Source organism: Canis lupus, chromosome 9 (genome assembly GCF_003254725.2).
Source record: "Canis lupus dingo isolate Sandy chromosome 9, ASM325472v2, whole genome shotgun sequence".
In the NCBI taxonomy this organism is placed as follows: Eukaryota; Metazoa; Chordata; class Mammalia; order Carnivora; family Canidae; genus Canis; species Canis lupus.
In genome coordinates, this window is record NC_064251.1 from 45,999,959 (window position 1) to 46,013,857 (window position 13,899).

General features: G+C 55.5%; 1 protein-coding gene across 7 annotated transcripts in view; it reads left to right on the forward strand.

Annotated features, from left to right (window-relative positions):
• ABR (ABR activator of RhoGEF and GTPase) overlaps nt 1-13,650 on the forward strand; it is a 186,369-nt gene extending 172,719 nt beyond the window's left edge. For 6 of the 7 annotated variants that reach the window (XM_049114255.1, XM_025476217.3, XM_025476215.3 and 3 more), the window contains 7 exons: nt 4,714-4,773; nt 5,002-5,111; nt 5,808-5,947; nt 6,971-7,105; nt 7,925-8,030; nt 10,181-10,328; nt 10,954-13,650. In XM_049114255.1, the coding sequence (XP_048970212.1) occupies nt 4,714-4,773; nt 5,002-5,111; nt 5,808-5,947; nt 6,971-7,105; nt 7,925-8,030; nt 10,181-10,328; nt 10,954-11,043 (789 nt within the window). In that variant the 3' untranslated portion in view covers nt 11,044-13,650. The remainder of the gene's footprint in view (nt 1-4,713; nt 4,774-5,001; nt 5,112-5,807; nt 5,948-6,970; nt 7,106-7,924; nt 8,031-10,180; nt 10,329-10,953) is intronic. The other variant, XM_049114256.1, reaches the window with a different exon arrangement.
• Nucleotides 13,651-13,899: the final 249 nt, after the last annotated feature.

Consider the following 13,899-nt stretch of genomic DNA (forward strand, 5'->3'; position numbering starts at 1 on the left):
CCATCCAGAGGATGCCTCCCCTGCCCTCCTGTTCTTGGATCCTTTCCAAGCCCCTGCAAGGCCACTGGGGTTTCCTGTCCTAGACTCGAGGCTGGTCAAGCAGCTCCCCAACCACCTGCCAGATTCTCTTTGAGAAAGTGTCTCCATCTCCTTATGTGGGCTCAGGATTTCGCTGCAGATGACCTGGTGAGTCTCTTGTGGATATGGTTCCAAAGGTCAGCCGTGTCTCCTGGGCAGAGGGCTGCACATGCAGCCATGACCTGACTGAGTCTAAATGCAAAGGCAAACAGAACATAACTGAGCTGCTCCTGGCGGCATGGATGGCACACTTGTTCATAACTTTCTCCAGGATGTCCTATGGCTCATTTCTGTCTCCTGCCTGCTCCCTACTTTGGGGGAGCCCCAACTGTATATTACCTGTGGGGTGAAGGAAGGGCCCTCTGGAGGTCTCCCCCAGCCTGGCCTTCGCAGCCCCATCTATCTCCCCGCCTTGGGTGATCTGGCCTCGCCGAGGTACGCACTCCGTAGGGCTGGTGGTAGTGGCACCTGTCTGTTGGGACCGGACGGTAAGCAGTCAGGTATTCGCGTCCACTGACATCCTGGGGGCTGGCTCTTCCACCCCCAGCACTAATCTAATCAGGAAATAGCAAGTCCACATTTCCCAGGGGTTATAAATAGCCACAGCAGCTCAGGCAGCATCATTTCTCTGGAAAATGTGCCATGTCCCTCTCTACTCCTCACCCTCCCTTTTCTGTATTTAAATGACGTCCTAAAAATAGATTTGGTTTCTGGAGGCTGCTGGCCTGCCTGGAGGGAGACAGAACTTCATTGTCGGGGCACCAGGGCCGCACCTGCTAAGGGCACCCAGGATATGGCGGTGGTGGGGACTCACAGTAAAACACAGGACTGCCGCCTTACTCAGCCCTGGCCTCGGACCCGTGAAGTGTGCGAAGCAACAGCAGAGGGTGCCAGCAGGCTGCAAAGGGACAGTGTCTCGGTGTACCAGGAAGGCAGAGGAGAACCGAAGGCCTGAGTTCTCCAAGGAAAGCTTCCCAGAAGAAGCAGGGCAAGAACTGGGCCTTTGCATCAGAAGTTGCTTTTTCTGCATCTCCCATTCCCCCCAGGAAAATGTAAGGTTGCTGCTCGGCAGCTAGAACAGAAGCAATAGGGAGAGGAAAAATGGCAGAGTTGTACTGGAGGCAGCCCCAGATCAGGCACCAGGAGGCCTGATGTCTCCTTTCTAAATAAATAACGGAAAGAGCAGATACCTTGCTGCTGAGAGACACAGGCACCAGGCAAGGTGCTTTACACCTTACCTTGCAGGGCAGGTGAGTCAGGGACACTTGATCTTGTACCCCAACTCTCACTTCCTATGTGACATTGGGCAAATTCCTTATTCCCCTTAAGCCTCAGTGTTCTCATCTGTAAAACGGGAGCATAAAAAGGCTTAAACCTCACAGCTTTGTTAGGATGATTAATTGAGATTCTATATGTGAAGGGTTTGTCATTGTGTCAGACTCCTAGGAAATGCTCAGAATACATTAGTTCTATGATTATTTTCCAGAACAATCCTTTGAGGTGGTATGGATGCCCCTGTGAGGAAGTTGAGGTTTGGGGGAGTTAAGTGACTTGCCCAAATTCACACAGTTGAGTGGAAGAGCAGACATTTGAACCTAGACAGGCCTGATTCTCAATCCCTGCTTTTCCCCACTTGTGCCCAGATGCCACTCCAGAACAGGGAGGGACCAATAACTTAGTCCATGGCAGTTGCCAGGAAGTGCCAGGTCATGGGAGATTAGAGCATGGGAGGGGCATTAGGTGCAGGGGCACCTGAGGGGCAGCCTGTGCCACAGACCTGGTGAGGGTTTGGGACAAAAAAAGTCTAGGAGAGGGAAGTTTTCTGGGACCAGTAGGACGCTTGGCCCCAGGGCTTCTGGAGTATTGAGCCTGGGCCACAGCCAGGCTGATGTATCCCACATGCCTTCCTCTGTGTGAGGAGGTGCTCGGACAGGGTCAGGGAGCATGGGGGCTGCTGAGTCCTGTCCACACTGCTCTCCCCCTGTTCTCTGCTCAATTCCACCCCTCCTCCATGCAGGGAACCTATTGCTGGAGGCAGGGCCTAGACCAAAGCTGGCCCACATGCAGACCCCAGAGCCACTGCCACCTGTCCCCAGCTGGTGTGTGGACAATAGAAGGTGTGGAAGGGGGGTGGGTGCCTGGGTGGCTCAGTCGGTTAAGAATCTACCTTTGGCTCAGTCATGACCCCAGGGTCCTGGGATCGAGCCCACATCAGGTTCTCTGCTCAGCAGCTCCCTCTCCCTCTGCTTCTCTCCACTGCTTGTGCTCTCTTTATCTCTGTCTCTCTCTCTCAAGTAAATAAATAAAATCTTAAATTTAAAAAAAAAGAAGAAGAAAAAGGTGCGGAGTCCCCTCAAGCTGTAGGAAGCTCCAGAACCCAGCCCACCCTGGGCCCACACAATTGTTTAGCTCTGTGGAAAACTAGAACAGTGGTGGCCACACTGTGGTGCACATGCTCTTGGGGGTGCACAGACTTTGCAGGCGGTATGTGGGCAGGTAAAGTTTTCAGAGAACCCATCTGTAGGCTCTCAGCTCCCACAGGTGCAACTGCCAGAAAGCAATCTGCCTGAGAAGGGCTTTTGGTCTCCAGCTGCCCTCCTCTGCCGGGAGCCCAGGGCTCGCTGTGGGGCCCAGCCCAGGGTGCCAAGGCCTCCTGGGTGGCCAACAGTGGGGCCTCTAGAAACATAGGGGTACATGTGGAGAAATAGAAGATGCTGATGGCTGCATGATGAATGCTTTCACAAGTCCGGTGTTTTCTAGTTCTTTGCTCTCCACAAAACTATTGGAAATTGTCCGCTGAGAGGTCATTTATTTTTTTTTTTATAAATTTTTATTTTTTATTTTTATTTTTTTAATTTATTTATGATAGTCACAGAGAGAGAGAGAGAGAGAGAGGCAGAGACACAGGCAGAAGGAGAAGCAGGCTCCATGCAGGGAGCCCGATGTGGGACTCAATCCCGGGTCTCCAGGATCGCGCCCTGGGCCAAAGGCAGGTGCCAAACTGCTGCGCCACTCAGGGATCCCCTGAGAGGTCATTTAAAATAAAGTTTGCTAATTAGGTATATAGGTAATTTAAGGCAGCTGAAGAGGAAAAAGTTAACACTGCGATAACAAAACTATTTTCAGCTCCATCTAGTTACTTACATGAACAAGATGTTTCACCCTTTATGTGTTTAAAAACAAAACCCAGGGCACCCAGCTCGCTCAGTCTCGGAGCCTGGGACTCTGGATCTCAGGGTCGTGAGTTCGAGCCCCACATCGGGTGTGGAGATTACTAAAAAAATAATAAGTCAACTTAGAACACACACATACATACACACACTCATATTGAGGCTGCACCCAGTTCCACCCTAGCAAAATACACACACGAACTAAAACAAAAAAAGTGTTCTACCCACCTCATGAAGAGACGCAAGCCCACCAAGATGGTACTTGGCTGCTGAATATTCATTAGAACTTATTTGTAACGTGCTGATTAGTGTTTTTTTTGTGCTCTGCCGGTCACTGTAATAACTAATCTAGAACGTGTCTTGATTATTGGAGCCTTGTGGTCTCAGGAAGCATTTCATTGCTACTTGTACAGATATTTTTGGTGAAGCAAAATATGATAGGGTGATGAATAAAAGACCGTAAGACAGAAAAGTACAAACTAGGACAAAACTCTTTGGGAGGGCAAAGAAACCATGCAGGATATCTGCAAGGGAAAAGGAGAGCTTGTATTTTCCTCATGGATGATGGTGGGTATCAGATCGCTGTGGTAATTGGATCCCACTGAATACACTGAAGACAGTGATGTAACAGTTTTATTTTAAGATGTAAATATTTACATTATCCTGGAAGTCCTACTCTTTGCAACTATTTAAACTTGCTTTGGAAATATTCAGATGGTGAGTTGCAAATGTGCTGGGGAGTGCATAATTTTTCCAAATCGTCGTGTGGGTGCGCAAGGAAAAACACTTTGAAGGCCACTGAGTCAGAGGAATGGAGTCCTGTCCCCCGTGAGGGATGCCTCGGATCCTCCCCTGCCATCCCCACTTCTTGGAGCTCCTGCCCAATCCGGGGGCCTTCCCTACAGAGTGTTTTTCTCCTTGGAGGTCAGCTGCTCACCCCCACTTGTCTCAGGGAGCCTTCGCAACAGTCCACAAGGCAGCTTCTGCTACTGGCCATGGGGAGCAGATGAAGCAGAAGAGGCTGAGCCAGGATCCCAAGGCCTCAGATCCAGGCAGCCTGGCTCCTGAGTTGGGGCCCCTGACTTCTGCCCACCCCCGTTCAGCACCTCCGTATGCACTGGCTGCAGCACCTCCTGTTTGTGAGCCTGTGTCTGCATCTGCAAAGTGGGTGATAGAACCCATCTCAGTGGGCGGCGGTCAGGAAGAAAGGAGGCGTGATGGGCCAGCGTGCCTACTCGTGTGCCCCAGCCCTTTCACGGAGGAGGGGAGTCCTTTACTAGCCAGGACAGGAGGGGCTGGGTGCTGGAGCCACCCCGAAGGGCTGATTTTGAGAGAACCATAGCCCCCAATCCTGCCTTCCTGACCAGTTAGCCCACTGTGACCGCCGCCAGCCAGCAGAGAGCTTGCCCCCAAGCCGTCATCTCCATCCCTCACGCTCACGTTCTCCTTCTTCCTTTCTCTGCAGTTGGATCCACAAACTGTAGAAACCAAGAACTGGCACACAGATGTGATTGAGATGAACGGGGTGAGTCCGGAGAGGCAGGAAATGTCTGCGCAGTGGGTGGGCCTCTGGCTGCTGTCCTCGGGGTGCTGTCGCGCCCCGTCCCCTCTCCTGTGCCTGCACCCTTCCCACTTCCACCCCGGGTGGTGAAGATGGCCCTCGTCCACAGCCCTGGGGAGGGGACCCGGGCTTTGGAGGCGCTCCGCAGGCACTCATACTTGGGGGGCCTTGTGCCTGCCTCCCCCCCACCAGATCAAAGTTGAATTCTCCATGAAATTCACCAGCCGGGATATGAGCCTGAAGAGGACTCCATCCAAAAAGCAGACTGGCGTCTTTGGCGTGAAGATCAGCGTGGTGACTAAGTAGGTGCCGCCCGCAGTGTCTGAGCGCTGGCATTGGTGCCCGGGGGCCCTGGCAGCCCCTGCCGCCCAGCCCCCCCCGCCTGTCTGGCCCCTAATTGGTTGCCCTCCAGCTCAGTAGTGACGGATGGCCAGTTTGGAAGCCAAAAGTGGCCTGCTGGGGTAGGTCTCCATCCTACACGATGCTGTAGAAAGAAACAAACCCCGGGAGATTGCCTGTGAAAATCCCAGACCGTCAGCTTCTGGTAATAAACGAGAAGCTCTGACAACTGTAGTGTACATTGAGGCTTGACACCAGCAGGCCGGAAGCCAGGAGTGGCTGCCCCTCAGGAAAGGGTCTGCATCCTTCTGCTCCCTGCCACCCCCTCCATGTCCCTGGTCTCCGGGACCTCAAGCATCAGCCTCAGTGGACCACGTGTAGGTCCCACGTAGGCACCTGAAGTTGGGATCTGTTCTGGGGAACATTCTTGCCTCAGGAGTCTTTGGGCTGGTCTCCCAAACCTTCCTCCTGCCTTTGTCCCTTGCTGTGGTACAGCCTGCCCAGGCTGGTTGGGCGGGGCGGGGGGGGGCTCTTAGCCCCTTCCGAGGCCCCAACCCTGGAGGAAGCAGGAGCCATCCAGGGATGCAGAGAGGGAGCTGTGAGGTCTCCATGGAGGGGAGGGGACGCCCTCCACCACCCCTCACAGCCCCTCCCAACAGGCGGGAGCGCTCCAAGGTGCCCTACATCGTGCGGCAGTGTGTGGAGGAGGTGGAGAAGAGGGGTATCGAGGAGGTCGGCATCTACCGGATATCAGGGGTGGCCACGGACATCCAGGCGCTGAAGGCTGTCTTTGATGCCAGTGAGTGTGGGAGGCCCTGCCTGGGCACTGGTGGGGAGAGGGCACTCCGGGAGCGCAGGAGAACCAGAGGCCTTGTCCACAGAGAGGCCCCAAGTAGCCGATGGCCAAGGAGCCTTGTCCTGTGAACTACAGTTCAGTGTGCCACGCGGTGGGCCATCTCGGAGTCTCTGATGCGAGGACTCTGCCTGTATTTTCTTGTGACATCGCCTCCCCTCCAGTCCCTTATCGATTGCTGCAGATGAGGAACTGAGACTCCGAGAGGCCAAGTCACCCAGCTTATAGGTTTTGAGCCTCCTTTCTCCTCAGCTCTTCCTTACTCCTGTGTTCCTGGCTTTCTTGCTAGCTCCCCGGTGCATAGTGGGCTGTAAGGAAATTAAAGGGCTTCGAGCCTGGGCTGGCTGGCTTGGGCTCCCTTCTGCTCTCTCCAGAGCCCGAGTGCCCTGGGGGAGGGACATTGCTGCCTCTAGCCCTGTAAACTCCTCCGTGGTGGGGCCTGACCTTTCTGGTTCTTCTCTCCCCCATCTTGCTGGTTCAAGCTTCAGTAGTCCGGCAACCTGAACTGCCCAGGCAGTGCTGATTCCATGGGAGCCGAGGGGAGGCCTGTGTTCGGGAAGCCTGGGGGTGAGGGACTGGGGATGTGCTGGCATACGGCTCCTCGGTGCAGCCTAGAAGCTGAGGCTTTGTCAGAACATGATTTTACGTGTAAAAAATGTGCGGGGCCTTCCAGAGGGAGGCTCAGCAGTGGGGAGATTCTAAAGAGGGTGTCTGACATGTGGTGTGAGTGTGACTCCAGAACTCTGGATGAAGAGCTCTGCTCCCCTGCCCCCCACAGGACTGAGTCACAGACCACCTGTGGGCACTGCCTACATCCTGCCTTTCCTGGGGAGACCAGAGCTCACATGGAGTGGGTGGGGGCTTCCCTGGCTGTGTCGTGTGGGATGGAGCGGGGCCCGCCCACCTGGCTGAGGACTGCGTGGAAGACGGGCTCAGGCTGGTGCCCTCCCGATTGCACCCCCTCTGCAGATAACAAGGACATCCTGCTGATGCTGAGTGACATGGACATTAATGCCATCGCCGGCACCCTAAAGCTCTACTTCCGGGAGCTGCCCGAGCCCCTCCTCACAGACCGGCTTTACCCAGCCTTCATGGAGGGCATCGGTGAGGCTCTGTGGGACCAGAGGGCTGGGCTGACGTCCATGGCTCTGAGAGGGTGAGGCGTGACCTGCTGGGGCCTGATCCAGAGGCTGGACCCTCTCTCAGCTGCCTCTCTCCCCTCTTATCCCTGTGGGCCGCCCTCTGTGCTTCCTCCTTGAATACTGACCTCCTTGCTTGGAAAGCCTGGTGTCCAGGGAAATGTGCCCTGAGGTGGGTGGTCAGGGCCAGCATCCTAGAGCCAAAGACAAGCCTGGCTGGAATGCACTGGAGATGGCTGGAACCCAGCCTTCCAGAGGAGCACTTGCTCACTCTCACTGATGCCACGGGTGGGGCGGAAGCCAAGGGCCTTGCCAGCGGGGCTCCAGCCGCCACCCACCTGGGCTGAATCCAGGCCTGGGCACATTCCCTCCTGCCTCTCCCCTGCCTCTCCCCTGCCTCCTCCTCGGGCAGATCAGGGCTTCAGCCACCACAAGAAGTGAGGAACCCCACGGAAGGCTGCTAAATGCCTGCTCCAGCATCACAGGCAGCTGAAAGAGAGGAAATGTTCAAAGCAGTGTTCTCGTTGCCTAAAACTTAGCCTCCTAGACCAGGGACGGGAAAGGGCAAGAGCCATGAAGGCCCATGCAGGAGGGGTCCAAAGTTGCCTGCTCCCCCCAGCCGGCCTCCTGACTGAGTTACAGGTCACAGGTGGGGGCTTCCACAGGAATCAGCTGTTCATAGCCCACCCCCGGGAAGATACTAGGCCCTTCATTCCCCCACAGGGTCTGCTCAGGCCTCCCCACCCGGGAGCTGAGCCCCACCCTAGCTCCGCTCTCCCCACAGCCCTGTCAGACCCTGCTGCCAAGGAAAACTGCATGATGCACCTGCTCCGCACCCTGCCCGACCCCAACCTCATCACCTTCCTCTTCCTGCTGGAACACTTGAAAAGGTAATGAGCGGGGGCCCAGGGCAGGCCACTGTCTGGGGAGGACACATTCATTGGCTGGGGAACCCACCTCCTCAGCCCTGCCTCATGGGTGCTGGCCTCTGCTGGGTCATCCATCAAATGGTAAGAGTTTGCTTTTCAAACTCTTGCCTTCAAATTCTTCTGTTTTGAGAAATATTTGAGTCTTAATAACAACCTCAAATATTGGCCATACATTGCTTAGAAAGACAGGGCCAGAACCAACGACTGGGTGGATCCTGTAGTCAGTGGTCATTCAGTCAGTTTCACATTTTTAAATGGAAGGAACCAGACAGCATAGGGTACATGTTGTTAGGGTACATAGGGTACAAGCAGTAGCGTGCATGTTGTTCTGTTCAGTTGCACGTGGTCATGTGTCCTGGGTTATGACATCAAGTGTGTTTGTTGTGGCTCACAGTCAGAAGTTTGCAACCTGCTGGTCTTGACCTACACCTCATCTAACAGATAGGGAAACTGAGCCCCAGCCCAGCACAGATTTGCTTGAGGTTAGCAACGCTCTGTCCTTGGAAGGCACAGATCCCAAATCCTAAGCCCCCTCCCACCTTCTGCCCGCCCCTTCTATCCTTGAGTCCAGCAAAGAGCTGTTCAAGTCGATGCCTGCAGCAAAGTTCAGAATGGAAACCAGCCCTCACGGTGTCCTCACCACTCGATTTGGAGCCCAGTGCTGGACCGGGTGTTAGTGGGAAGGAAAAGCATCCTGGTGTCCCTTCAATCCACTTGCCACCCAGGACCAGGAAGCACCCTGAGCCGGGGCCACGCTGTGGGCCAGCTCCTCCCTGGGCCTGGGCTCTAGGCTGCGACTCAGCCAGGCCAGCTCTGGAGGGCCAGCAGAGCCCTGGAAATGCCTGGGGCTGCTGTCTTATTTTTCCCATTATGAGACATTTTCCCTCTGGTTTGGCCAGAACCGAAGCCCCAGCCAATTCCCATAGGTTGGTGAGCACTGTGGGGAGAGGACACACAGAAGAGGAGTGGGAAGGGAAAATCCATTAGGTTTTCCACCCTGGGAACCAGGCAGTCTGTTCCCACATCTGGGCCCCTGGCTAGTGTGTGTGTGTGTGTGTGTGTGTGTGTGTGTAGCGGGGGCTGGGCTGGCTGCACAGCTGCCTCCTGACTGGGCAATGTTTGCCCATTTCCAAAGCAGTCATCATGCGCATCCGTGGCTCTTGTCTAGAGGCTGGGGATGATGGTATAGCTGGGAGTGGAGGCGGGTACTGCTCATGGCCAGTGGTCTCAGCCACAGGAACATTTCCTTGGGCCGAGGGAGGCCCAGGGCCTCTTTGATGTGTTGGGTGGTACTGGGTCTGCCTGGACCCCAGCCACAGATGGCAGCCCCTGCTGTCACTCAGAGAAAATAGCTATTGAGCATGTGGCCCATTAGGTAAGAAGCAGAGAAAGATCCGAAGGGAAGCAACTGTGGAGTCCCATGAGGAAGACCCTTCTGGAAAGACACAGAATAGCCCCTGGGCTCCATCTGGGATTAGGGTCATTCTTGCCACAGCACAGCAGGCAGAACCGAGGTCTAGTTAGCAGCTGCTGCTGACCCCTGCCACTTCCCCCCCCCCCACACACACACACAGGGACCCTCTCCCCGAGCACCTCACGGCAGCTTGGCTGACTCTGGGGAGAGCACAGGGTGGTGGAGAACATGGGCTCTGAAGGCAGACCGTGCGGGGTCAGACCCCAGCTCTGCCGCTGGCTAGCAGTGTGACCTTGGGCAAGTCACGTCACGCCTCTGTACTCTGGTTTCTTCATCTGTACGGTGGTGGTGATGAGGACGTCCCCACAGGCTGTGGTGAGCAGGAGCAGGAGGGAAAGTTCTTGAGTTGGTAATGTCATTATCCCCAAGGCGAAGGAGTTGGAGTTGGTCCTCATTCTGGCAGTTTACCATCAAGGGGTGGCCCTGAGAGCTAGGAATCTAATATAGGAACGTACTGGGACATAGCTGGAGACTTGGTCCATTGGCTTCGTCCCTCCCTACCAAGAGGTCTCTACCCTTAGGGTGGGCAGTGCCCACCTTCTGGGAGTCCTTCCAGTTCTTCTAGCTAAGGACAAGGGTCTGGAGTTCCCAGTGGCTGCTAAGAAGTGACTTCTGTGGCCCCTCCCCCACCTTTCAGGGTTGCTGAGAAGGAACCCGTCAACAAAATGTCCCTTCACAACCTGGCTACTGTGTTTGGCCCCACGTTACTGAGACCCTCAGAAGTGGAGAGCAAAGCACACCTCACGTCAGCTGCAGACATCTGGTCCCATGATGTCATGGCACAGGTACCTCCAGCACTGCGTGGGCCTGTGACTGGCAGAGTCGTGCGACGGGCTTCCCCTCGGGGGCGGAGGGAAAACAGCTCAGGGTGCCACTCCCTTCCCTGCTGAGCAGCTGGGCATTGAGTCTGTAGGATGTCACCAGGGAGGCAGGGCTCTGCACCAGGGGCCTGGAGTACATCTGTCCCAGGGGCTGACTGCAATCCTGGGGGTGCCTCAATCTCGCCACTCGATTTGGGCACATCTGGGGGCCTTGTCCTCATGTGTGCAAGCTCTAGGATTGCTTCCAAAGTGAGGAAGTTTTCCCCTGAATCCCTACGAGATCCAGGGCAGAGTCCAGTCTGGAGGCAGAGCCGCGCAGCCAAAGCCAACCTCTGGAGCAGGCTTGGAAGCTTCTGGCTGAGGTTGCGGAGTGGCCCTGGGCTCCGCAGCCCTCTGCTCTGCAGCGCCCTCTGCTGCTACAAGTGGGCACACACCTGGGCTTCTGGAGAGGGCCAAGTGGCCTGAGACAGCCCAAGGTTGGGGGCGGGGGGCACAGAGGTGACCCCAGCCCAGGGACCACTTCTCCACCTAATGGAGGAGGGCCAGGAGGACAAGGAGCCCAGGCTGAGTCTTCCCTGTCCCCCCACAGGTCCAGGTCCTCCTCTACTACCTGCAGCACCCCCCCATTTCCTTCGCAGAACTGAAGCGGAACACACTGTACTTCTCCACTGACGTGTAGCCAAGGTGGGAGCTGCTGTGGGGACGCCCCGGCCAGCCTCTCCAGCCCGGGGACCCGACACAGACTGGAAAGACTACACTAGGAACCCCCCCCTACCCAGCACTCCAGACTCCAAGGGACGCAGATTTCCAAGAACTGGAATATGTGCATCTTCCGTGCCACCTGTACAAAGCCGGCTGCCCCCGCCTCCCCCGCCACGCCCCAACCCTGCCCTCCGTACCTCTAGTTGTGTCTAATGCTCCGTGCCGTTCAGGAATTGTTTTATGTCTATTTGTCATGCAGAAATGGTAGTGACCGACCCAGTGTGGGCATACAGACAGCCTGCTTTGTTCTTTCGTTTCCTCCACCACTTTCTCCCCCCACCCCCCAAGTCCAGTCCAAGGGCTTTTATTTTGCGCTCTGTAACTGCTGCCAGCTTCTCCTCTCTTGGCCCTGCTCCCAGATCGCAGCCTCCAGGCCGCGTCCCCTCGGTTTGCCTCCACCCTCTCCTTCCTCCCAGCCTGCCCACATGCATGTGCAGCCTTGGTTTTTGCTCCATCACTCTGAGAGTTGAGGGGGCCCCGGGTGGCGGTGGCGGCGGTGGCAGTGGCCCCATCCAAGGCCGCCGCTGGCTGCCCTCCGGCCCTTCCCCCGCCCCCAGCCTGTGGAAGCACACCTGCTTCGCCCTGCTGCCCATGCACATGTCAGACACGGAGGCAGCCTCACACTAATCCTCAGCTTAGCACAGAGCTAGAGAGCAGATTTCTGGAACTTCCACCTGACAATCTCCATTTCTGGGGTTTATCTGTTCCAATTCCTGCCTCCCAGTGAGGCATCTTTGACTGTTTCTTCTGCTTTTCAGTTCCTTTTCCCCTGGTGTTCTATTTTCCTTTGAGTGTAAAGACTCACAAGTGACCTGCTATCAAGAGAGCCAGAGGGTCAGGAATCCAGGGATACGGGAGAGTTGGGTCACTGAGGAAACAGGATGGGCTGAACATCCAGAAAAGTGCCATGTAGCACTGGGCACCCTAAGTTGGGGGGAAGCGGCTCTCAGCAGCAAGGGATTATAGTGGCTTTTCTACTGGAGCCAGGTCTCTAGGAGGGCAATGGATAGGGCTGAAGCAGGTGCCCGGAAGCAGGCAGGCTCCGTCCAGGAGGCAGCCCCTTCCAGGTACCTCTCGTACCTCGTGGTAACTTTGCCTTAGAATTTACACATCCTCCACAGCCAAGCACTGCCACAGGGCAGCCCCTATGGCCACGTGTGCTCCGGGGCCTGGGAAAGACAGGCACAGTCCAGCAGTAGCCAGCCATCATGGTGCTGCCTCCTCACCCACAGCTTCTAGATGCGCCTTTTGGCTGAACTCTAGGAAACTGCAGAAGTTGGGGAGGAATGAGGAGTCCCAGGCACCTGCCTCTCTCGGGACTGGGCTTTGCTGGGGACATTGTCGACACTCTACTCCAGAGTAGAGGATCAGCAGGTTCTATTCCCAACCATGAGACCCATTTCTCCGTACCAGGAAGGAATAAGAGGTATCCTGAAAGGGCAGTTTCCTCCCATCCGAGCAGTAGCTGCCAGCACATGGCAGTTGGCCTGAGAGAGCAAACCCTCCCGGGCTGCAGGGGCTTGAGCACTGTTTTCTGGCTCTCCTGTGTGGCAGAGAGTAGAGTCTAGGCCCTCAGAATTAGAGAAACCGCTCCCTTAGCTTGCACTCAGGGCTGAGTTTTAAAGAAGGGTCTGCTGGCCCTAAAGCTATAGCATTGGCTTAGTGAGAGGCAGGGCCCTTTCTCATCTAGTTTACACCTGTTGCCCAGTCTTGGGCAGAACGGTACACATTCTGTGCACATGAGAGGAAAGAAAAGCCTAGGGAGGGAAATGATTCTGACCACGTAGCTGTTAGTGGCTTAGCAAGGAGCCCTGCTCCCTGGGACCGGAGGTGGAGAAGGAACACAATGGAGTCTGAAGAGCCCAGCCTGTGACCATCCCTGGAACCTCTGCTCAGCACTCTGGCGTGTGGCATGGAAGGCTTGTGCTTCCAAAGCCACTGATGATGGTGAACTGGAGGCCCAGCTAGAGCTAGCTACAGCTAAAAGTGGGTGCCTCCCACCTCCCCTAAACGAGATGTTGGCTTCTCGGCATCAGGTAGCTACCACAGCCCCCAGGCTTGCTTAGGCGATCCTGAGAATAGGAGGAAGGCTGGGGGCGCTGAGAAATGCAAAAGGCTCAGAATATTTATAAATCCCACCCCCAGGGTGGGGAGGGGCAGGTACCAGACACCGAAGAAGCTGCACCAAGGAAACAGCCCATGGGTTCTCCTGAGTCGGGCTGCGCAGCCCAGAACCCCTGGCCACTGCGCCCAGCAGGACAGGCTGTGCCAACAGGAGCCCAGCACCCAGCCTGCAGGAATCCCAGTGTGCCTGTCCCTGCTGGCAATGGCTGTTGGCTGCCAGTTTTTGCTGATACAGGTAGGATGGGAATCTTCATTAATATTTGACTTTAAGAAGTTGGTAAGGATATATTTTTTTTGTCTATGTTCTGTTTCAACTTATGTAGATTATTATAAATTGATGTAAACCACGTGAGAGGAAAATGTTAATAAAAAAATGCAAAGCCCCAACATTTGCACACAACTCAGCCCTGTGGTGTGGACATTTGTATACTCAGTAGTCCAGGGAAGACCACCAATCTAAATATTTAACTCTTCCAGCTGCCTCCAGATAGGAGGAGTTTCCAGGAATCTATGCACCCAGTTAACTTCCCTTGAGCTTCCCTTCAGCCTATGGGGGCTGTGGCAGTTGGGGGGGGGGGGGGGAGGTAGGCAAACCCAAGACCTTGTGCAGAGTCCTCCAGGTCCGTCACCAGTCAGATTCCTTTCATGA